Source organism: Pseudorasbora parva, chromosome 2 (assembly GCF_024679245.1).
Source record: "Pseudorasbora parva isolate DD20220531a chromosome 2, ASM2467924v1, whole genome shotgun sequence".
NCBI classification, from domain to species: Eukaryota; Metazoa; Chordata; class Actinopteri; order Cypriniformes; family Gobionidae; genus Pseudorasbora; species Pseudorasbora parva.
In genome coordinates this window covers 22,290,445-22,314,248 of record NC_090173.1, presented here as the reverse complement: position 1 = coordinate 22,314,248, position 23,804 = coordinate 22,290,445, and the positions used below count along the sequence as shown (strand labels likewise).

The 23,804-nt window shown below is 38.0% G+C and overlaps 1 protein-coding gene across 5 annotated transcripts; it reads right to left on the bottom strand.

Moving 5' to 3' along the window:
• Nucleotides 1-3,173: 3,173 nt before the first annotated feature.
• On the bottom strand, nucleotides 3,174-23,804 carry casc3 (casc3 exon junction complex subunit). Of its 5 annotated transcripts, none has more exons than XM_067412442.1 (13): nucleotides 23,566-23,804; nucleotides 22,678-22,702; nucleotides 22,383-22,438; nucleotides 20,388-20,582; nucleotides 18,019-18,164; nucleotides 17,708-17,884; nucleotides 15,749-16,584; nucleotides 15,606-15,667; nucleotides 9,251-9,359; nucleotides 8,991-9,107; nucleotides 7,605-7,810; nucleotides 6,414-6,612; nucleotides 3,174-4,601 (listed from the first exon to the last, which is right to left on the bottom strand). In XM_067412442.1, exons 1-12 carry the CDS (start codon nucleotides 23,749-23,751, stop codon nucleotides 6,454-6,456), a joined length of 2,274 nt encoding a protein of 757 aa, XP_067268543.1. In that variant the 5' UTR covers nucleotides 23,752-23,804; the 3' UTR covers nucleotides 3,174-4,601; nucleotides 6,414-6,453. The 5 variants fall into 5 exon arrangements, with proteins under 5 accessions (XP_067268543.1, XP_067268551.1, XP_067268528.1 ...); XM_067412450.1 differs by having other exon boundaries at nucleotides 6,453-6,612; XM_067412427.1 differs by having other exon boundaries at nucleotides 6,414-6,575; nucleotides 22,383-22,435.

The following is a 23,804-nucleotide window of genomic DNA, read 5'->3' as shown; positions in this document are numbered from 1 at the left end:
CTGTGTTCTGAAGATGAACGGAGGTCTTACGGGTGTGGAACGACATTAGGGTGAGTCATTAATGACATCAACATTTTTGGGTGAACTAACCCTTTAACATAAATACTAGTTATCTGTGCCTTTGTAATCTTTATTCATATACATATACATGCACCTTGGGAAATGAAGACTGAAATAAGAAATCTGGTAACACAAAGCCCTTGGCTTGGTTTCTCCCTTTCAGCAGTGACACAGGACCGTCACTCACCAGTTCACACGTTTTTTCAACATGAAACTGTGAACAATGGTGGAGGCATGTTCTACCCAGCATACATCACAAAGAGTAAATGCAGGCTAAACGCTTCTATACATAGGTCAGTGACTACTGTTATCTCACTGAGGTCACTGTTCCTTTCAACGGCTGTGCATAATAATCACATTAGATTTATTAAAGAGGGTGTTTTCTGATAGGGTGTGGTTAAGATGATGCATACGACATCCATTGTTTCAACCATACAATCGGATCGCTTTCAATTCAACTGTAGCCCCAAGCTGAGTCACTATGCAAGTGTGATTGGTCCGGTGAGGCAGTTGATGGTTTCAGAAAGCCAAGTGTGAATGCAGAAGCTCCCTGTAAGGTTGACACTCTGGTAAAGGCCATGGGTGATTCAGAAATGACACTATTTATAGACTTCTAGTGAAGCTGAATCTTTTCAAGTTGATAACTTTCCTGCACAGTACAAGTCAAAGGTTCAGACCTACTCAGTTTCCCCATTCTTAGCCTACTTGGTATAAAATAATAATAGTATCATCAAACATGTGAGACAACATAAATGGAATTCATTTTTAAAACTATGTCTGACTATCATTAATGCACTGTGAAATAATGAACAAACATATGTACTAAATCACAACAATCAATAAATGCTTTAAAAAGTACTTATTAACTAATATTAACAAATGAACCCTTATTGCAAAATGTTACCAATTAATTAAAATGTAAATTTAATGTAAAGAGTAATAATGTCTCCGTATTCACCAGGACCCCTGCTTTAAATCGACAGATAAGTATCATCAAAATAGGGAAATTTTAATATTAATTTATTTACTTTTATAGTGTTTACGAATATTTGGAATTAGCTTTTTTTAATCATTAAAAAAATCGATTTAATTCCATTTTAGATTTAGTGAGCTTAATACTTACACTTATTGGATTTCAGTTAGTATATTTAAGTATATTATATTTGAAATGTATATAAAATATAAATGCAAGATGAAAAATGAGTAAAAAAAAGAAATTATATATTATATATATATCATTTCTTTTTTTACTCATTTTTCATTGTGCATTTATATTTTATATACATTTTTAATAGAATTTTGATTTTGAGTTTTAGTTTACTAATATATATATATATATATATATATATATATATATATATATATATATATATATATATATATATATATATATATATATATATATATATATATATATATATATATATACACACACATACATAATATATAATTAGAATGTAAAATAGCTTTTATCTATAAGGTAAGCTGTAAGTTATTCCTGTGATCACCTGAATGTTCAGCATCATTACTTAAATCTTCAGTGTCACATGATCCTTCAGAAATTATTCTCATGCCTATTATTATTATTGTTAAACACAGTTTTGCTGCTTAATATTTTTCTAGGATTATTTGATGAATAGAAAGCAAAAAAGAGAGACATTTTTATAATATATTTTATAAATGTCTTGGTCTCATTTGATTCATGCCTTTAAATAAAATAATTACTCTATTTTCTTAAAAGAAAAAACACCTTACCCCGAACTCTTAAATGACAGTGTAGAGGGAGGGGAGAACCCCTCCCCAAAAAAATTGATAAATTCTCTTATAAATTAGAAAGTAAAGGATCGTGTGACACTGAAGACTTGGAATTCTGATTTGCATCATAAAATAACATTTTAAACGAGTCTTTCAAACTTTTGACTGGTAATGCATATTTAAAAAAGCCATTTTATCTGAATATGGTAAATATTAAAATAAAAACAACAGAAAGGGGGAAAACAACCATCGAGCTACTGCAGTATTTAGTCTACTGTTGGTGTGTGAGGGCGGTCTCCGATTGTGTGGAGGAGTGTGACAGTGCCGCACTGAACAATAAACCCATTAGTTCCCCCAAGCGGACATTCTGAAGCACTGCCAGCGACACCAATATAAAACCTGACCCCATTTTTAAAAACAACTCTATCGGTTTGGTTTCACATAGTATATATAGTATACACTAGTATATTTTAAAACACTCGAGTGGTCATGCATACTGGTGAATATGAACAGCCTAGGCAGTCTTATTTGGCGTTGTTATGGCCTGTGGAAAGAAATTTGTATTTTGTATCTCTCTAAATAACCGTTGCAAACGCAGCAATGCCTCGTTAAAGACAGTAAATCCAAAGCGAAACGTCAAATAAACGCAAAGAATTTCAAAATTACGGCCCGACTGTGGCGCCCGTACTGGCTGAAGTGTAATTTTGAGGCGCGCTGCTATAAAAGAGTTTAAGCGGCAGCAGCGGCGCGTTCCGCCGCATGACAGTCACTCCCTCTTGGCAGGGTGGGATGCGGCAGAAGGCGACGCTTCGCTTTTGGCAAAGTCAGAGTTTAGCACACAACCACAGGCGGCAACTCAGACAAACGCATGGTCCATCATGCTCTGTTTACAAACTAGAATGGTTTTTACCACTAATAATAATATTGCTTATATTTCATTTTTAAATGTCTTTCTTTGAAAATTCAATGGAAAAATGTATATATTGATCAGATGGGAGACCTAAAAAGAACTATGTGCATTGATAACTGGACAAAGCAAATAAATGGCTGCTATTAAAATTGTACAGCTATTGTCCAAATATATAAAATACTTGTAGAATTCAAAACGATTATATTTTTGAAATATTATGAAAATGATATGTTAAGATTTGCAAAATATTATATCTAACAGTGAAACATTAGAGGAAATAAGTATACATAACTACATATACAATTTCAGATGCTGCTAAATTAAACTTTTTCTACAAAGCCAATGTGGTATACAATATGTAGAGCACCCCCTGATAATAATAATTAAAAAAAAAAAAAAAACTTCCAATACCCATTTAAAAAAAACTAAAAAGCAAGGACAAGTCAAATGTTATATTCAGTTCTTGTTTAATTTCATCTCCTGACATTGCTCCACAAAACAAATTGCAAAAATGAAACATTTAATATTATTCATACATCTATGAAACATACAAGCCCTCACAGTGTTGTCAGGTCTAATCAAACAAAAACGGATATGTCAAACCAATGAACTCTTTAAGGCATAGAACGTAATACAACATCTTCTAATAGTCTTTAACGAGCCATGTCTAAACAACACTGGGAAAGACGACATCTCAGTTATACTGTTAGGTTTAATTTTGGGAAACAATCGTAAAGGGAAAAGATGCATCCATAGCACTCCCACAGTGGGGCAAAGAATAACAGCTCACAGCCAAAGTTGCCATCTAGAATTGCTTTCACAAAGAAATATATCTATAAAACCATGCATGCCTGTACAGTGTGCCTCAAAGAAAACAATTGCAACCAAAACTATTTATAAAAAGAAAAACAATGAATAACTGCAAATTCATTTTTGATATTAAATTCAAAGTGAAAGAGGCTTGGCTAGGTTTCCCTGCTTGCTTTGTTCATATTGACAGCATTTCATAAATGACTAGTTCTTAGTATTATTCGTTAAACCACTGGCTTCAATATACTTTAATATGTACACTTACTATAGAAAGCTAATCAAGCGAGTTCCACTGTCAAGTAGGTCGGTATCTGGCAAGGTTAACGGTTCGCTTTAATAGAATTACAGTATTGAATTCAACAGTACAATGTTAGAGACATGGGACAGCCAGACAGACCGGGAAAGAGGAGGTTTGAGGGGTTTAGGCCCGGTTTGAAGTGGGACTAGCACCATCACAGCAGGTAAAGCAGTCAGAATGATACAGTGGTCTCAAACGGACAAACGAGCGAAAAGGACTTTTGTGCATTTGAAGGTGTGCGACTGCGGCTGATTTCAGACTACAGCTTAACCCCTGGATTAGAATCAAAAACGCGGGTCCATCGTTTCACGTACTCAAGTTTGTCGTAGTGCTTTTCTCCTTTCCAATAAAAACATTTGCACAACAGAGCAAAAGACGATTTAAAAGAAAAATCTACGAAACACTTGAATCAAAAGTCCATCCGCCTCGTACGATTTCAATTAGTCTGTCAGCAGAGACATTAGGGATACAGGAAAAAAAATGTCTCGCTGTTTAGGACTGCATAATTAATTCCTAGCTGGATAGCAGAACAACAGTAAACCATTTAGCTGGTTACGAATTAAAGTACAAAAGGAAGGAACAACCTGCAAACAGAACCTCGGATGAAGACAGTGAAACCAAGCAAGGCAAAGATCAAATAAAATGACAAAGATAAAACCTAAATGGGGAATTCAATTTATACAAAAGCGGTGCTGGTCCTGACACGTGGGCTCCTCGCCCCCCCGGCGGCTAGGAGCGGATTTCCTCTGCAGCCTTTCTGCTCTGGTCCTGATGGACAGAATAAGATCAAAACACAAAATCAGATATTAATATAATACCATTGCAGAAATGTAATGTAAACTGGCGACACTTTTTATCATTCACAGAAAAGAATAAGTCAGTCAACAGATTAGTAATTTCTTCAATGCGTCACCCTTTCTGAGCTTTAGGCCCCTGTGGTCTTATTTCCCTCGCCCTGTGTGTGTGTATGTAGGACGGATGCCACTTCTCAATACAACATTGAACCGTTTGGTGTGATATCCACGGTTTAATACACACTTGTGAAGAGGTTCTGCATTTAACCGATTCATTTTCGTACATTTTGTTCATTTCCGAATTGGCTCTGTTTGTGTGTGCCCCGTGAGTCTCCGCATGATGTAAGTAAATATCCCATCACGATCCAATCACTGAATTAGGGGGTGTTTAATCATGCTTGCAATGCTGGTCAGATATCACTTCAACGGTGACATGAAGCTGCAGGGCCAGTGCGCCACACCATCTCTCAAATCTGTGGTGTGGGTGGGGTGTGTGATATCACACATTAGTGGTAGAGTGACGATCACGGGACACTATAGTTATTCGCAATCACGAAAGTTCATTATTCGAATGCGTTTTAAAGCCTTGCCGGTTAAACAAGTACTTATGCTTTTCAGAGCGTGATTACTGGACTAAGTAATCCCACTGCGCTAATACTGTCAAATACACACAAGGTTAACAAACACAGTCAGTTATGTCTAAAGTGAAAGTAAAATTGGATGTGTGTCTGTATAGATGTGTGCAGGTCTTAAGTGTGTATTTTTCCCACGTTAATCAGTGAGTGCATTCAGACCAGGAGGAGCGCGTGAGCAGCAGTGAAGCGGGGGTTTCGGTGCCGAGCCTATTTTTGCTGCGTTGCTGACGCTCAATTAACTGGAGTATGTCAGAAGTAAGGGATAATCCACGGCTAGCCATGCATTAAACGATTTTAATGCACGGCGTAGAGGCGAAGAACCGCCCGACGCGAAGTAGAGGGTGATTGCCTCTAGGTCGTACATTAAAACGGCATTATAAGATTATAAAGTACAGTATGAAAAACCTATCCTGTATATCTGCGCATAGCTACGTGTCTGTGTGTTTGTGTGTGTGTGTGTGTGGGGGGGGGGGGGGGGGGGGTCTTGCAGACTTGGCAACACAGGCAAGTTGAGCTCTGTTGACATTTGCTAATGCAACTAATGCAATGTGTCGCTCTGTTGCTCTGATTGGTTGTAGGTCTATCCAATTGAGGTCTTTCCTGCTTCAGTTGAAACATGCCTTATAATCACAGCCCAATGGAGCAGTTTCAGACTCATTTTCTGACTAGAATTGAGTGTGACCACGTCAGGCTAGCGATGCAGATTAAGACTAGGTGAGTTCCTAGGCAGATATTGACTTGGGACTATATTATGGGGAAGCACAGGCAAAGCACTCCCAAATGAAAACTGCATGCACTGAGAAAGAAATGCATTTGCCCACATATAAATGGCCATTAATAAAATTATACAGTATTTGGCCTAAATAAATTAAACACACCAACTTAAAATCATTTGAAATGCTACAAATTTAGACATCACAAGATTATAATGTACAGTATGAAAAACCTACGTTCATTTAAAGATTTGCATTTTACAATCTATAGTTGCAAGTATTTTTAAAAGATCAACTTTAAAGGAGTGTTAGATAATTAAATGAAGGTCAAGGTAAATTAACATCTATAGTTAAATATCCAATACTGAACAAACTATAATATCAGCAGGCAACCAATATGCTAGCAATGTTTTGTGCATCCTCTATTAGAAAAATCACCTGATTGATCTCTCCTGGCTGAATGTAATATGCCGTTACCTCAGGAGGGGGAGGCCTGACTGTAACAGGATGAGAGGAACGACGGGGCGGGGAGCGTTTGGGTTGAGCTTGCTGCTGCATCGTGTCGTAGTACGTCACGCCACCGTAGACCTGGGACTGTGCCTGGAGAGAGACAAGCATGCAGAGATGCACAAAAATCCTGAGATACTTACTAGTGGAGTGTCACAGGCAGTGCTGGGTAGTAACTGACTAAATGAAATCTGGATTGGGTAATTAGACAAATATAAATGACTGTAATTGGATGACGTTTTAAAACAATCATGATCAGACTACAGTTACTTTTTATTGATAAAATAATCCTACATGAGAATTTGTGGCGATCAGGTGCGGATGGATGGTTTGTTTTTTAACAGCGGATCCGGAGACGTTAGAGCTGATCCGCGCATCTCTACTATTCCCATCTCTACTCTAGTTCTTATTTAAATAGTCCTTCCTGTCCAATATTTTTAGCTTCTTACAAAAGCCACAAAGCCTCCATAAGACATGATATATGCTTAGGCTATGTCATGCCTGAGCTGAAGCTGAAACATAAAAGTTAATTTGAACAAAAATACAAATGTTTAGGTATTATTGCTTAGGTATTATTTTGGTTTACTGGGTGTAGGTTTAGTTTTAGATTTAATAACGTTTACCTTTTTAAAGCAATTTGAAATATATTTGCATATAATATACATATATTTCAGCAATAAAACTAATTTTTTTTTAAAAGAAAACAAATATATTTAGCATTGCCCTTTAATAAAGAAAAAAGTAATATTTATCGTGCTAGATTAATCGATTACAAAAAGAATTGATAGCTGCAGCCATACCCCTGCAGTTCCTTAAATCCCAGTTTGTGAAACAATGTTATGTTTAATGCACTTCATATTCTTAATACAGAGTGGAATACATTTTCTTTCTCTTTGCATTTTGTATAAATATGGTACAATATTAGCCTATTCATATCATTGTGAAAAGTAATCTAAAACCAATCCAAAAGTAGTCTGATTATATTACTTAAAACGTGTAATAGATTAACTACAATTGTCATCTTGTAATTTGTATTCTGTAATGTACTACAGTTTGCAAGTAATCCACCCAGCACTGACCACAGAACGCAAATAACACTTATTTACAGTCAAACAGGCTCACCTGGGGGTTGGGGTACATTGGAGGTAACGTAGCTCCAGCTGGGTACGGGTAATTGGTGTTTCCAAAGGTCATGACACCTGGTGGAGGGTAGAAGGGTGGGGGTAGCAGCTGCTGTGGAGGCGGTTGCCCAGGTGACAAAGAAACAGGTGGGGCAGCGTAAAGAGCCGGATTGGGCATGGGCCCTCCCGACTGGTGCGGATGCAAGCCTGAAGCACAGAAAATATTTGAAACGTTAATGTTGAAATTACACAATTTTCTTTTAGGGCATTAAAAGTGCCCCAACTATGGACTGTAATGTGTAACATAGTTCTAGGTGAATGAAAACATCCTACAAAGTTTTAAATCTGAAAGTGCAGCATACATAAAAGTTATTGTCTCTGAAAAGTAAGAGTCGACTGAGTCAATTAAACAAATAGTTGTGACTTCAAGACGAAACATTAGCATTTTTCTTGTCCACACACGTCACTGCGCTCGCAGACACCAGGGAAACACAGAAACCCCCTCAAACACTGCAGCAGATGCTGGATAGCACCATGTCGAGAACACGCTCTGCTCTACAATGTGTTTATATTGTGTATGTGTGTGGCTAACAGGCTAATTTAAGTTATTACGGTCTTACTAAAAATCATCTCTGGGCTGCAGTATCACCTAAAACTCAGATTGTCTGTCATTCTTACTGCTTTGAATAAAGATAAAGGATGGAGCAAGATCACGTTAGTGCTGAGCTAACGTATGCACTTTGATACAGTTCCTGCATGTGCGCCACAGTAAATTAGAAACACACAGGTTTGCTGATGTAACCACATTTGTTAATGCTGATGGTGAGGAATTATAGTTGAAACATCTCAATGTACCTCAGTACGTCCTGCTCAAGGTTTGGGTTGAATAACTAGTTCTTCCAATGTTTCATCATCGATTCGGACTGGCTGGGATGGATGTAAAATAGATGTCGTAGTTACTACCTTTACAGTGTGTACAGTCGCTGAGCTTAAGCAAACTTCCGTACGGAGCTGGAGTTCAGTAATGGTAAAGGGCGTTTGTTTTCGAAATGCCAAATCACAACAGACTGGGCCATCTGACCAAACAGAGCAGAGTAGGCGTAAAGGAGGGATTTAGAGATTGATTCATGTTTTGAGTCGTTTGAGAATTATTAAACAATGTGGTGATGTGCAATCTATATTATGAGAACATGAAACTGTTTTTTGACCTTAGATGCACGTAAACCTGTTGTAGGAGACCTCCAAAACATTTTGACGCTTTAAATAAAAATTAAGTAAAAATGGCAATAAATCAAGAAAAAACATGCATGGACTAATCATACCCAGTAAGACCAAAAACATGCATTTAGCCAAGAGTGAACTTTAAGCAGATGTTCACATCTCTCACCTGGGTGTCCAGGGTGAGTGGGGTGAGGCAGGTGCATCTCGGGTTGAACAAGCATGCCTTGAGGGGGCAGGGGTGCTGGACTGTCCCCATGTGTGTAGATTGGTCCCTGGAAAGACACTGCACGAAGAAATTATAGTCAATATCTTGCATGTATGATCACCATAAAAATAAAAATGACGAAATAAGTAATATATTTAGTAGGTGAATTAAGGACACACATGACCCATTTAATTTAAAATCAAAAGGAGTACTGCACTCACTAGGTTCATAATAGTGGCCCTCCATGACTCCTATGTGCATGGGCGCCGGCTCAGGAACTGGCCTCTGGCGCTGTGATGAATACCGCTTAGCCCGGCCACCACCGACACCCTGAAAACAAGAAATAACTGGTGAAATTCAAGGCTGTATTTCATCTCTCCAAATCAGCATCCGTTTTTATATTTTAAAAATAATAAATATTAGACTTTAATGAATCCCTATTTAATTAAACATTCCGCACACATTAAAACGACTATACAAAAATCATGGTGAGGGAAAGATTTAGGTTAATACCACTAACAAGGCTCAAAATAGCCTCACACTAACACGGTAGCATAATGAGGGTCCCTACATGCAAACCGAAGCATTGAGAACTTTGTAAGTGTAAAACAGTTTAATAAGAAGACACTTATAAACACAGTGCATTACGCGTTTACAGACAGTAGTCATCTTGGAAAACAGTCTTGGCCAGTCGAGCCACGAACGCTGTGCTAAGTGATGAACTGTGACTTGAAATCTCATATGGGACACCTTCTTCCCTTGTAGTTAGTCAACCATATATTTTAATAAACAGGTATAATTCATGCAATTCCATGTAATTAGATTTCACAAACTTAATTCCTAATATAATAATTTATAACAGGGTATATGCAGGAATCCTGAAGTTAATTTCAATACCTTTTTAAGACTTTTTAAAGACCTTCTCAAAATATTTTAAGACCTCATCGCACTTCAAATTCTAATCGGCAACAAACCTTTAATAAAAAGTTGTAGTCGAATGTAGACTTAAAATCTCTATCGTAGGCCAATTTTGTATAGTTTATATTGCATATCTGTTTTCGCGACGTATGGAGGGCGACACATTACCTAACTGCGCATTTCGCAAAATACATGACATCACCCGTAGACAGCGCTCGCCAGGGATGGAAATTAACTTTTTTCAAAGTCCACCACTCAATGTTTTTACCAGCCACTTTTTTGTTTTTAACTGACAATGTGTAACTGCTAGACGTGCCGATTTTCGATAATGCGATTTATCATGATAATGAATATGCACGATATTGTTATCATGGACACTTTAAAATATCGTAAATAATAATTTATTAACAATTAATTTTTTTTTTTATAATGCACTCAAGAATACTTTACCCATCAACCGTATACATGCTCAACACCGCTGTTCTGAAATACTGACATTTGCTTATACACACACAAAACATGAACTGATATACATTTCATTAAAGGACTCTGCAATTTTTTTTTACCTGGATGAGGCATTTGGATGATTCGTGGTCTTTTATGGCTTCCAGTTTTAGGTTTTTAGTCCCAAAAATGAAACTTAGTTTTGGCATCTTCTGAAGTGTGTTGATGAAAATACCGAGCAGAACATTGTCAGTAGGGATGCACCGAAATCAAAATTCTTGGCCGACACCAAAAATGAAGAAACCAAAGCCAAAAACCGAAAAATAAAATTCAAACTAAAATGTTTAACTCGCCCTCACTCATGCGTACATTAAGTAATAATGCACATGCCTAATGGCCTGCAGAAAGGGACAGAAATTGAATAAAGTAATCAAATGTAAAATAACTGCATATTTAACTGTTTAAATGAAAGATTAATCCTTATTAAACTTACAAAAGCTATTTAATCAAGAGCATTGTTTAATGTCAAACTAAATATAAGGACATCACTCAGGCAGCAGTAAAGGCTACTGCGCCTTTAAGACCTGATCCAGGGATATGCTCATCTTTCTCGACTGTGCATACTATACAGTTCACTTAAGGCATATATTCAGACTATGTCTGCTAGGATACTCATCAAAACGGACATGTTGACATACTTCTTGTGTGAGTTTGTCAGTTTAAGCGCAAGACTTGAAAGAGAACTCAATATTTGCATGCTCTCGGATGATGCACAGCGTCAGATCTTCTCACAGAGCGCGCGAGTCTCACAGCGCGTTTTCACGCGAGTGATGACGGAGAAAACGACTGGTCATATCCACTCCGATCCGATCTCAGACTGAGCGCCCCATTGTTTTTTTAATACTTATGGGGATGAAAATAAATATATTCATAAATACTTTTTGGAGACAAAATACTTTCAAAATGTAAGACTTTATAAAGCTGTGATAAGACTTTTTAAAACTTTATAAGGGTCTTAATTTTCCCAAAATTGATTTATCACCTTTTAATACTTTTCAAGACCCCACGGATACCCTGTATAAGCTAATCTGTTTTTAGAGATAAGACTCTTTACTATCGATTTTCATGAAAACGCATCCCAGAGAACGTTCTACTCGGTAACCATCTGTTAATTACTCCTAGGTTCATTTTTCACCAGAGTTCCTTTAATAGCATATATATATATATATATATATATATATATATATATATATATATATATATATATATATATATATATATATATATATATATATATATATATATATATATATATATATATATATATATACACACACACACATATACATATACATACATACATACATACATATACACACACACACACACATATATACAGGTCCTTCTCAAAAAATTAGCATATTGTGATAAAGTTCATTATTTTAGATAATGTAATGATTAAAAAAAAATCTAACTTTCATATATTTTAGATTTATTGCACACCAACTGAAATATTTCAGGTTTTTTATTGTTTTAATACTGATGATTTTAGCATACAGCTCTCAAAAAATAAGCATATCATGAAAAGGTTCTCTACACGAGCTATTAACCTAATCATCTGAATCAACTAATAACTTTCCTGTTATTCCTGATGCTTTTAAAAACTCCCAGCCTGGTTCATTACTCAAAACTGCAATCATGGGTAAGACTGCCGACCTGACTGCTGTCCAGAAGGCCATCATTGACACCCTCAAGCGAGAGGTTAAGACACAGAAAGACATTTCTGAACGAATAGGCTGTTCCCAGAGTGCTGTATCAAGGCACCTCAGTGGGAAGTCTGTGGGAAGGAAAAAGTGTGGCAAAAAACACTGCACAACGAGAAGAGGTGACCGGACCCTGAGGAAGATTGTGGAGAAGGACCGATTCCAGACCTTGGGGGCCCTACGGAAGCAGTGGACTGAGTCTGGAGTAGAAACATCCAGAGTAGGGCTGTCAACGAATATTCTAAATTCAAATATACATTCGAATAGTTTAAAAAAAAAAAACGAATTTCGAATATGAAAATTAATATTCCATTTTTTTTTTTAAAAAGCGGAAAAAAATCCCCCACCGCGGTAGTAGAGGCGTGGCTGTCTGCTGTGCGAGCGTGTTCATGGGGGTTCAGGGACAGGTCACAGCAGGAGTTGCACTGTCACTGCTGAAAGTGGACGTGTCTTGCAGTGAAGATGGCAGAAAGTGCAGAGCTCAACTCAACTGCAGCAGAGAAAGAGATATTAACTCCATAATCTAAAAATGTCTGCACGTACGTTGGATTTTGGTCGGTAGGAGGTAAACTTGTTGAGCCGCGAGATAAAGTTACATGCAAGCTATGCAAGATACAGTTAGCATACCATGCCTCATTTTATTTAACGTTAAACAGAAGCATTTCTAAAGTGTAGGCTACTGTACTGACTGAAGAGATATTGCATGAATAAAGGATAAATCCACTGCTTTCACTGCTGTGATTATTTACCATGTCAAGGAAAAGCTCCATGTTTACCACAGCAGAGCTCGCTCGGAGCGCTCCATATACTATAAAACTTCAATTTATATTAATGATATTTGTTTTAATTAGGGATGCACCGAATCCAGATTTTTGAGGTTCGGCCGAATACCGAATCCACTAGTTAATATTCTGCCGAATCCGAAACCAACTCACATCCTCAGTCCATTATCACAGTAAACACATTAATGACATAAACAACGTCCACAGCGGTGTATTTTTAATTTAATTTTAAAAGGATGACACTGCCGTATTGCTGTCTGTAGTCATTTATATCATCTCGGCGGATGAAAATACATTCAAACACATTCATATAAAAGTATTTGTAATCAAAACTTAGTATAGTAATAATTATTATTGTCATCATCATCATCTTGGATACGTTTTTTAATTCATGTTTTGCAAAAGCACTCAATACAGCCACTGTCGTGCAAACACTGATCTTTTACACAGATTAAATAAACTTACATTGACAAAACATAAACTTACACAAATCCTTGGTTCACCCGTGCTCATATATTATCAGCATCAGTTTTCCGAGAGAAATAGCAGCCATCCCACTCCGAGAGAAACAGTTCTGTTCAAGACGACGCTATCACGCATGCAGTATCTCAGCTCACCGGTTCTCACAGCAAAACATGTCTCAGTTCAGTGAACTGTTGGAGTTACAACATATACTTCAAAATATTAGTTTATTTCTAGTCTGAGGGACTGTCACTCATGTCAGAAAGTGAGTAACTATAGTAACTTGTAAAATCAGCGCTGATTTGAGACGCGAGCCGTTTAGAACAATTCAGTCCGATTTGGTGAACTGGTTCGAATGGATCACTAAAAAGAACGATTTGTTCGCGAACCGGAAATCCAGCGGCTATTGTTTAGGGTTATTGCCACCACGAGACAAATCGGCATTGCAAATTGAACATATAGCTCGACTTGAATTGCCTTCTTGTGACTGAAAGTACTGCCAAACAACACATTTTCTGTTCACAAGTTCCATTTTCACTTTCTCACAGCCTACTGCATTCGAACAGTCCACCTAGTAAACACGTTGCCATAATCAACCGCGGCATCATGTTCAACCAGTATTGCGTAGTGCAAGCGGGTTCGGTGGAAAAAAATTCTAAAGTTCGACAGAAACCGAACCCAGTCAAAAAGCCCAATATTCGGCCGAATCCGAACCCGAATCCTGGATTCGGTGCATCCCTAGTTTTAATCACTGAATGAAGCCTGCTATATTTGGGACAAGAGTCGCGAGTCTCGCGACCCTAAATTGCTTGCACAAAACTCTTGATCAGCACTCAAAGTTTGTTCATTTAAACCGTTATCCGCAGCAAGGGCGAGAGAGGGAGCTGGCACCTGCTCACAGTGCCAAAACCACTGGTAAATGGTTTACTGACCATGGTATCACTGAGCTCAAATCTCCTGACCTGAACCCCATAGAGAATCTGTGGGATATTGTGAAGAGAAAGCTGAGAGACGCAAGACCCAACACTCTGGATGAGCTTAAGGCCGCTATCGAAGCATCCTGGGCCTCCATAACACCTCAGCAGTGCCACAGGCTGATTGCCTCCATGCCACACCGCATTGAAGCAGTCAATTCTGTCACCAAGTATTGAGTGCATAACTGAACATAATGATTTGAAGGTTGACTTTTTTTGTATTAAAAACACTTTTCTTTTATTGGTCGGATGAAATATGCTAATTTTTTTAGATTTTTGGGTTTGCCAAAATTTTGTATGCCAAAGTCATCAGTATTAAAACAATAAAAGACCTGAAATATTTCAGTTTGTGTGCAATGAATCTAAAATATATGAAAGTTTAATTTATGGAAAATAATGAACTTTATCACAATATGCTAATTTTTTGAGAAGGACCTGTATGTGTGTGTATATTGTATATACATCCATTACATTGGAATGCAAATAACAGCACCTTTAAGCCGGGTGCACACTGTGCGATTTTGGCCACGATTTGGCCGTCTGAGACAAATTTAGGAAATCCTAAAAGATTCCTCAGATCCTAGGCTAAAATCTGACGTCTTTGGTCGTTAGTTTGACATGTTCACCGGCCGCCGATTAATGAGCTCTGCGATCAAATTTTACCTCAGACGAAATTCTGGCAGTGTCAGAAGATTTGGCACAGAATCCTGCAGTGTGACTTCTCCTACGACAACAGTCAAATATCTCGGTTTTTCAAGACAAACTATGACCAAAACGAGAGCTAGAAATTTATTTGTAGCCAGCATTTCAGTCCCGCGTGTAATGCAGCTCACTGTCACTGAACGCGTCATTCATTGATGATATGAACTCCGGGTGAGTTTTCTTGCGCGCGTCCGTTTTTAGCGCGCCTTCACTATTGTGCAGTCTGACATTAATGTCAACTGAGATCTTACAGTGTGACATGGCGATCATGTTCGTACAGTCTGACAAGGGACATTCGCAAAGGATTTTGAAAAATTGCACAGTGTGCAGGACCCATTAGATGATTAAAAAATGCTAACTATAATTACAGAAAATATGGTACACAGATCAATTGTTCACAATAAGATATATAACATGCATTTCGACAATATAATAGAATTGTAAATTGTGGAAAATTAATATTCTACATTTTGTCACTTATAAAGAGTCTGAAGAGTATGAAGGCAATTATTGATGGACCAGCTGACTTACTATATCCTCCATGTTTCCGTACTGCGGAGGACCTCCCGCCATGTGCATGGAACCACGGATGCCTGTTAAGCACAAACATGCTGGAAATGTAAAACCACTCTTCTTAAAAATGGTTGTAAAACAATTACACAAAAAGTGATTACCTCTCATCTCAGCCTGCAGGTAGGAGGATGGGTTTTGGGTCCAGTTCTGCCCTGCTAGGCTGAGGCGGGCCAGGTCCTGGTCGAGCCCTGTTAGTCCACCTTGTGTCCCTGCATCACTTTGCTCTTGCCACGACTCGCTCTTTGCAGTTGCTGGGGTTTGCTGGACTGTGGGCGAGGTTTCATCTAACGACGCCTGCTTACTGAGATCAGATGGTCGCGTTCGTGTTGCCCTCCGCCCAAGCGAGTACGATTTCTTCTCCACCGGCCGCTCCTGAGGTGGAGACGATTCTCGCACCTGACCAGCTGCGCTGCCCCCTTCCATCAGAGGGCCTGGATCTTGCTTTCGTGGTGATGGAACCCTTTCCCTTTCTGTCTTGTAGTGGTGAGCGGTGTATGTAGTTGTGGCTGTTGGAATCTCACCCTCTTCCTCTTCTTCCTCACTGCGGATGTCCTCCACCACCACGCCTGGGCTACGGTCAGCGTGGGCAGCATAGGAGCCACGGCCCCTGAGCCTCGGGCCCCTTTCACCCTCTCCAGGCTGTGGCCGCACGCCTCGAGGTGGCGGACCGTCTAGACTGGGCTTCAGGTGTCCTCTACCTTCTGTCCTGTGGGGGGCAGACGAGGCTCGACTGCCCTGGAAGCTGCGCTGGGGAGGCTGAGTCAAGGGTCGCCCGGGGGGTTTGGGTGCTGGAAGGGAAGCAGGAGGAGGACCTGACTGTAGGGTAACAGACTGAGGGGTGTTGCGGTGGCCAGGTGGAGGCCCCTGCCATGTTGTACGCACAGACTTCTCTCCATCACGGTGACGCCTAGGCTCCCGACTGGGTGAACCAGAATGTCTACAATGAAACATGGAGATATTTGAATGATAGGTAATACAATTAAGTTCTTTAAAAAAAAAAAAAAATCTTTAAGAGAGAAGAGTTCTTAATTTAATTTAATTTTATATATATATATATATATATATATATATATATATATATATATAAAAACCGTTATAAATTAATCTAGAATACATCTATTATATGCTTAGTTTTTAAATCATTTATATATTTAACTGAATGGGCTGTTGGGGCCTAGGGGTCAACCTGAAGCTAAAAAATGACATGCTTCCTTTTTGACAATTAATTACCGTATTTTCCAGACTATAAGTCACACTTTTTTTCATAGTTTGGCTGGTCCTGCGACTTATATATCAAATTTAATTCAAACTGACTGACAAGAATAAACATATAGCCGCGAGAATGCGCTCTATGCTGCTCCTGTAGCCTAATATTACAAGACAACAACTTAGAAAGACTGAACACAAACAAAATGCCCCCATAAAGAAAATCTTACTCTGCAAAATACAAACTGCATTAAAATATGCAGCCGAGAACGATTTACACAGCGTTCGTCTCGCATGGCTGAGCCTCTCCCGGCAGAGAGTTCAAGCGTCTGTGGACTCGTTCCTTCAGCTCTGGCCATCTTGCTTTCAGTCCGCAAGTAGCTTTCTTCTTTTTCTTCATTACAGTTAAAGTACCCTTTGCTTTTCGCCAGTCCCTTACAAGTTTATCACTCACTTCTGCTCGGTTATTTACAGTGAGCGGGCACGAGCGAGTGCACGGGAGTGGGTGCTTGCATGCGCGGGCGGCTCCCGCTCTGCCCTAATTCAACTTATAGTCCAGTGCGACTTATATATGTTTTTTTCCTCTTCAAGACGCATTTTTTCCAGAGAGACTTACGGTAATAAAACATTTTTTTGTACCCATTTTCTTTTAATAAGTTACTGTGTGATGTTTTTTTTCTTTTGTTTTTATTGTTAAGTGGGGAGTTTGTCCCTTCGTCCTTCTTTAAATATTTGTATCACTAATACATAATACATGCATTCCTAAGTACTAAAACTAAACAGATACATTTTACCAATGCCACCAAATGGCAAAGAAATAAACAAATTTCATTTAAATGGCAAATAAACCTCACCTGGGTTTTCGGGAGCGGTATGATCGTCCGTCACTTGGCCCTGTGCCGTTGCGGATGTCATAACCGTAAAGAGCAATAAGCTCTTCGCGAGATTTTGGCGCCTGCTCCTCTTCACGGAACTTGTCGTGTTCCCACCTGCCCTCGTCCTTCCACAACTTCCTGTGTCTGCCTTTGGGCCTGGTGACAGATGGGTGCATAGAAAAAGAGAGCATTACGAACCACATTTTTTTTGTCAGATTCCACACTAGAAACTCATTCAACTCATTTCATTCATTAAAATATGATTTTATTGTAATGAAGTGGTCTTTCACCTCTCCTCCTCTGTAGCCTGGCCTCTCACATCGTGCTCGAAGAAAAGGCCTTTTCGGGGGATGTAGGCTGGATTCTTCCTGTCCTCATCATCATCCAGCTTCTGGCCTTTACTTCCTGATTTATTCTCAGGGTCCTCTGTGCTTTCCTGTAATCATTTAGGAGTCTTAAGTTTTGGCTTTAAAGTTATTTACAATTAAGAACATCAGTGTAGCAGTTAGATTAAGTTACTACTATCATAAAAAAAATACACACATGGCACATTTCATGGCCAAAAACAAATATTTTAGCAAAACGCACGCAAGTACAGCACCTCATAGAGAAGCCTTTTTTATGAGTGTACGCATACTGGCAGCACCATTCGGCATCTGACCGCGACGCCCAGCATTTTACAATATTTTCTGCCTGCAATACCAGATGCAGCACTTTTAGGACTGCATTTCTAGGACTCTAATTTTGTAGTTTTGTGAGCACCATATAGCCAACTGTACTTCAACAGGGGACACCCGACCCGAGCTTTTTCCAACTTATAGGAAGTTGGAAAACAGGCACGGCCATTTTAAATGTAATTACTTAAATTAGTTGAAATATTTCAACAGAGTTACCAATGGGAATGTTTAGGGTAGAGGTTGGTTAAAACAATATATCAATTAAATGTAATCCAGGGTTCCTACACAATTTTAATTTCAAAATTCCATACTTTTCCAGACTCAAATTTCCAGACTTCCCAACAGATTTTTCCGACCATATTTAAACTTGTTCTGACAAATTGGTTTAAAATTCAACTGCTAACAAGTATGTTACAGTCTAAAGATTTTGTATTTTGCCTTTTATTTGGATAGGAAAGTAGCTAAACAGGAAGTAAGGTTGGAGACAGAGGGGAGCAGGATTGGGAAAAGTCCATGAAGCAGGACTCACACAACAGCACTACATGGCCCACAATGCTATTGATTATATATAAAATGTAGAAATTCATGTATATTTGAATACACGTGTGTGTGTGTGTGTGTGTGTGTGTGTGTGTGTGTGTGTGTGTGTGTGTGTGTGTGTGTGTGTGTGTGTGTGTATGTATGTATGTATGTATGTATGTATGTATGTATGTATGTATGTATGTACGTATATATATATATATATATATATATATATATATATATATATATATATATATATATATATATATATATATATACACACACACACACACACATATATACACTCCTTTGCAGTTCCAAAAAAATATTTGCAATAATTATTTATATATATATATATATATATATATATATATATATATATATATATATATATATATATATATATATAAAATTATATAAATAATTATTGCAAATATTTTTTTAATATATATGCATGTGTATTTGTACACAATTTTTATATATATATATATATATATATATATATATATATATATATATATATATATATATATATATATATATATATATATATATATATATATAATTTTATATATAGATACATACACGTATGTATGTATGTATGTATATATTTAAAATAATCTCGATATATAATATAGATGTAGAACTCGATACACATGTACATTTGAATATTATTTAAGACTCTGTCTTTGCGTTTTTCAGTGAGAAAACGCACTCTCTGCAGAGTGACAGTGAGTTGTGCGCCTTCACACCAGAGTTTACGGTACATCAGATAAAGGAACGCCGCATCCGTTGAGCTGAACTGAAAGAGTGTTCAACAAGTGGAAATATATCTATGCAAAACTTATTCTTAGCCTCTAACAAACACACTGGTGTCTAAAATCTAAGCATTTATTAGCCAATTGCTAAAGATAGATATTATTTAGTCGCCCAGAGTGGCGATTTACTCACATATGTGAGTGATTTAATCACATTGTAGAGGGTTGTATTATATAAATATACTATTCTACTGTTATACATTATATTATGCTACTTCTCAATGTAATAACACTAATAATTATTAATAGGAGTGCATAGTGGGTTGCTTATTTTTCACTTGATCTTTTTTATAAACAATGTTTACTTTTAAACATGTAGCATTTAAATGTTTGTGAATTATCTACTTATATCACCATCCTAAATAAACTCATTGAATTTATTTAGCATTTTTATCAAACCGTTAAATAAAATAGTTCCAACAGATTTTGCTGGTAACGAAATTGGTCCCAAGAACCATAACATTTTAATGATATTGGTACTGACTACTGGGATTTTGGTACCATGACATTCCTATTCCACACAGCAGCTCACTCTGTCTCCTCCACTAGGTTACTGTATATAAACATAAGCAGTATTGCCTCAACATATATTGTTTATAAAACAATATATACCTTACAAAAAGATGCTCTGTTCTTCCATACCTGTCCATCTCCACTCTGTCGCTCCCCAGCTAAATTCCCTTTCTCATCGGTTTTAACTTCCTTGACCTCTTCATCTCTCTCCTCCGCTTCAACAAGCTCTTCTGTCGGGGCCTCTGCAGCGGGCTTCGGTTCTACAGCCGGACGCGAGGCCTCGTCTTCACTGAAATGCTCTCCTTCCTCCTCATCTTCTCCTCCCTGAGAGGAACACAAATGTCAAATAAAGTTCTCAGGTCAGGAAACACAAAGCAAAATGAAAACACAATTTATGGAAAAAGTGTTGAAAGTTCCTTTGCAGTTCCAAAGGCTTACGCTACCAGGTACACTTTTCAGATGTAAGCATCTTGAACAGCAAGAAGGCACTTTCAACACTTTTCCACGGATTGGCTGGAACTTTACTTTATAAAGTTTTAAATTTTGATATTTTTATTACACTTCAGAAAGCCTCTATTAACCCCGGAGCCATGTGGAGCAGTTCTTTTTTATGGACTTCATAAACATAGCAGCAATTACCTGCTATTATAAAGCTTGGATTATCCCAGACTTTAATATAATTGATTTTATTCGTCTGCAATAAGAATGTCATATACACCTGGGATGACTTGAGTGTGAGTAAATCATGGGCTAATTTTAGTTTTGGGGTGAACGATCCCTTTAAGGCACATTCAAACTATTTTTTAAAACAGAAAGCTAGAAAAAAGCAAGAACAAATGGTAACAGTTTTTCAAAGTGTGCTTGTTACATATTACATGAACTTATGTTATATGTACTCGCAGTAAATCATGCATTATAATTACAAGCAACTAAATCTAAAGCACACATTGTCAAGTAACATTACTCCATTCTTATTGTGATTACACTTTATCAAGCACACCTTAAAATAAAGTATAACAGAATAAAAATATCAGCATATTTTGGGAAAAAAATTGGTAACACTTTAATTTAGGGTCCAATTCTCACTATTAACTATTTACTTAGTATGCATATTACTAGGATATAAAATATAAATATCAAATGAAAAACTAAGAGAATTTTATATATATATATATATATATATATATATATATATATATATATATATATATATATATATATATATAAAATTACAAAAATTTACAAAACAAAAATTAAAATGAACACTGAAAATATAAAATTATTAGCATCAATTTATTTTACTAAATCAAGAATAGGGGAGGTCAATACAGATAGTGTGTATGTTTTTATAATTTAGTAAATCAAATAAAAAACAAAAACACGACCAATGAAAAAAAATTAATAAAAAAAATTGTCATGATTGTTCCACTTCAGAAAACTCTCCTAAACATAGCATACTGAAACCAGGCAGATTGTGTTAGTCTGCAGTGAATGAAAGACAGCTTTATGTAGGGCTGAACGATAGGAAAGAGTTGCTAGGACACCAAACAAAGTGAAACGAACATCAGCATCCAAGGCAGCCCAGACGGAGCGGAGAGCGCCATCCATTTCCACTCTGCAGGTGCCACAACCTCACAACCAATGAGCATGAGCACCCTCTGATATGCCTATATTACCTGATAAAAGGTCCTGCAATCATCTAAAAACTACTTGCATAAGGAGGATGAGTAGCTAAAAGTGTGGATGATGGTGCATCATACCAGCCGGGTCTACTAAAATTAGATGAGGACTACAGATGCACTGACAGCATGGGGCTCGGGCATTGGCAGTATTCATAATGGCACGAGAGATGAGCAAACCACATGTAACGCTTACAACAATCTCCCCAGCGGAGTCTCTTCTAAATTATAAATTACGCAGGTCAATTTCTAGCGTCACGTTTAAAGCGACTAAATTAAGCTATAATCACACTCAAATCCATATTCTCCACAAAGAAAAGGGTAGGGCTCTCACACAACGACAGATACGCAGTCTGGAAATTTACCGATTCATCCCGGCTTTGTCTTTTACAGAACTGATTGATTCCCAACAAGTTCCCTAAACTGTGTTGCCATAGAGACTTACCTCCGTGTGCGATCCATTCTCCTCCAGATCAGCGCTGTCATAGTCTGATAGCACTGCTGAAGAAAAGAAGTCAGCCATTTCAGCAAGTCTGTTCATTTCTGAGAGCAAATAGCGTACGACTACAGAACTAGACTAGACCAAGAGTGACAGTTCATAACCATTTAACATGAAATCACATATTCATGAGCCTACTGGACTGCAAGCATAATTTGAAACTTGTGAGCTTGGCATCAAAACTGAAATCACAAAAAATACAGCAGCAAAAAGAAGACAAAAGTGAAAGAGGTACACTCACCTTCACCAACACCATCTTCACTTTCCTGAAAAGGAAAGAGATCAGAGTCAAATATACACTACAGCCAATCAAAGTACACTTAAATAAAAAAAAGCCTCGTCTACATGTCCAACCCGAGAATTCCTGATCTTAAACAAACAATCAAGGAAGGCAAACTTGATAATTCACAAAAACAATGCTGAAGTTCCTCTTTGTGGTCATCAGATCTTTCTCTCCTCTCGTGGCAGAACAGCAGTCAGAGAGGATCAGATGTCAAGCATCTAGGAACCTCAAATGTCATCCAGTTTGCTTATCAAAACCCTAAATGTCTAGCGAACCAGATGTCTAATGGCAGATGTATCTGCCATTACACGCAATAACTACTTCACCTTTGCCCAAGCATCAGGTTAAATTGATCAGTGTTTCTTAGCCCTATTCCTGGAGGTCCCCCAGTGTACTAGACATCTCAGGGGTCTACTTAAACTGTGACACACACCCTTCAGTTTAGGGAACCTGTTTAGTGAGCAGTTGGGGGTCTAAGATAGAGGACACATCCAAAATGTGCAGGGCAAGGCAACCTCCAGGACCAGGATGGAGAACCACTGGGTTCAATGATGGAAAGCTCGTAATTTTACGGTCAACATACAAATAAAAACAAACAGACACCAAGCAGAACCACAGACACATCAGGGATTGTACAGGAAACCTATAAAATAACTAGTAATAGGCGCATGTTACACAACATCAATATCAAGAGCTGGAGACGAAAACCCCACAACACATCAAACGTCACATTTATATGACGCCTCAAGTCATACTTAAAAGCGTTTAGACCGTTTGAAACGCTACAACCCGCACACACTCAGATCGGCCCTGATTATAAAAGCAGATTTATAGCCACACACTCACACACTCCGACTCATCGTCTCTTTTGGTGGCGACGCGCTCCACTGGTGTTTCGACCGGCTCGGGTTCTCTCGCGCGAGGCTTCCGGCTGGCCGAGGAAGATCTCTCGCTCTCGGAGCCCGAAGCGGATTCGTCCTCCTCCTCGCTGTCCTGAGAGGCGCGCCGTCTCCGTCGCCGCCGGTCCGCCATCTTAACTCTCAAGGAAGGGAAAGCGGATCTGCGCGGGGAATTGTGGGGGCTCA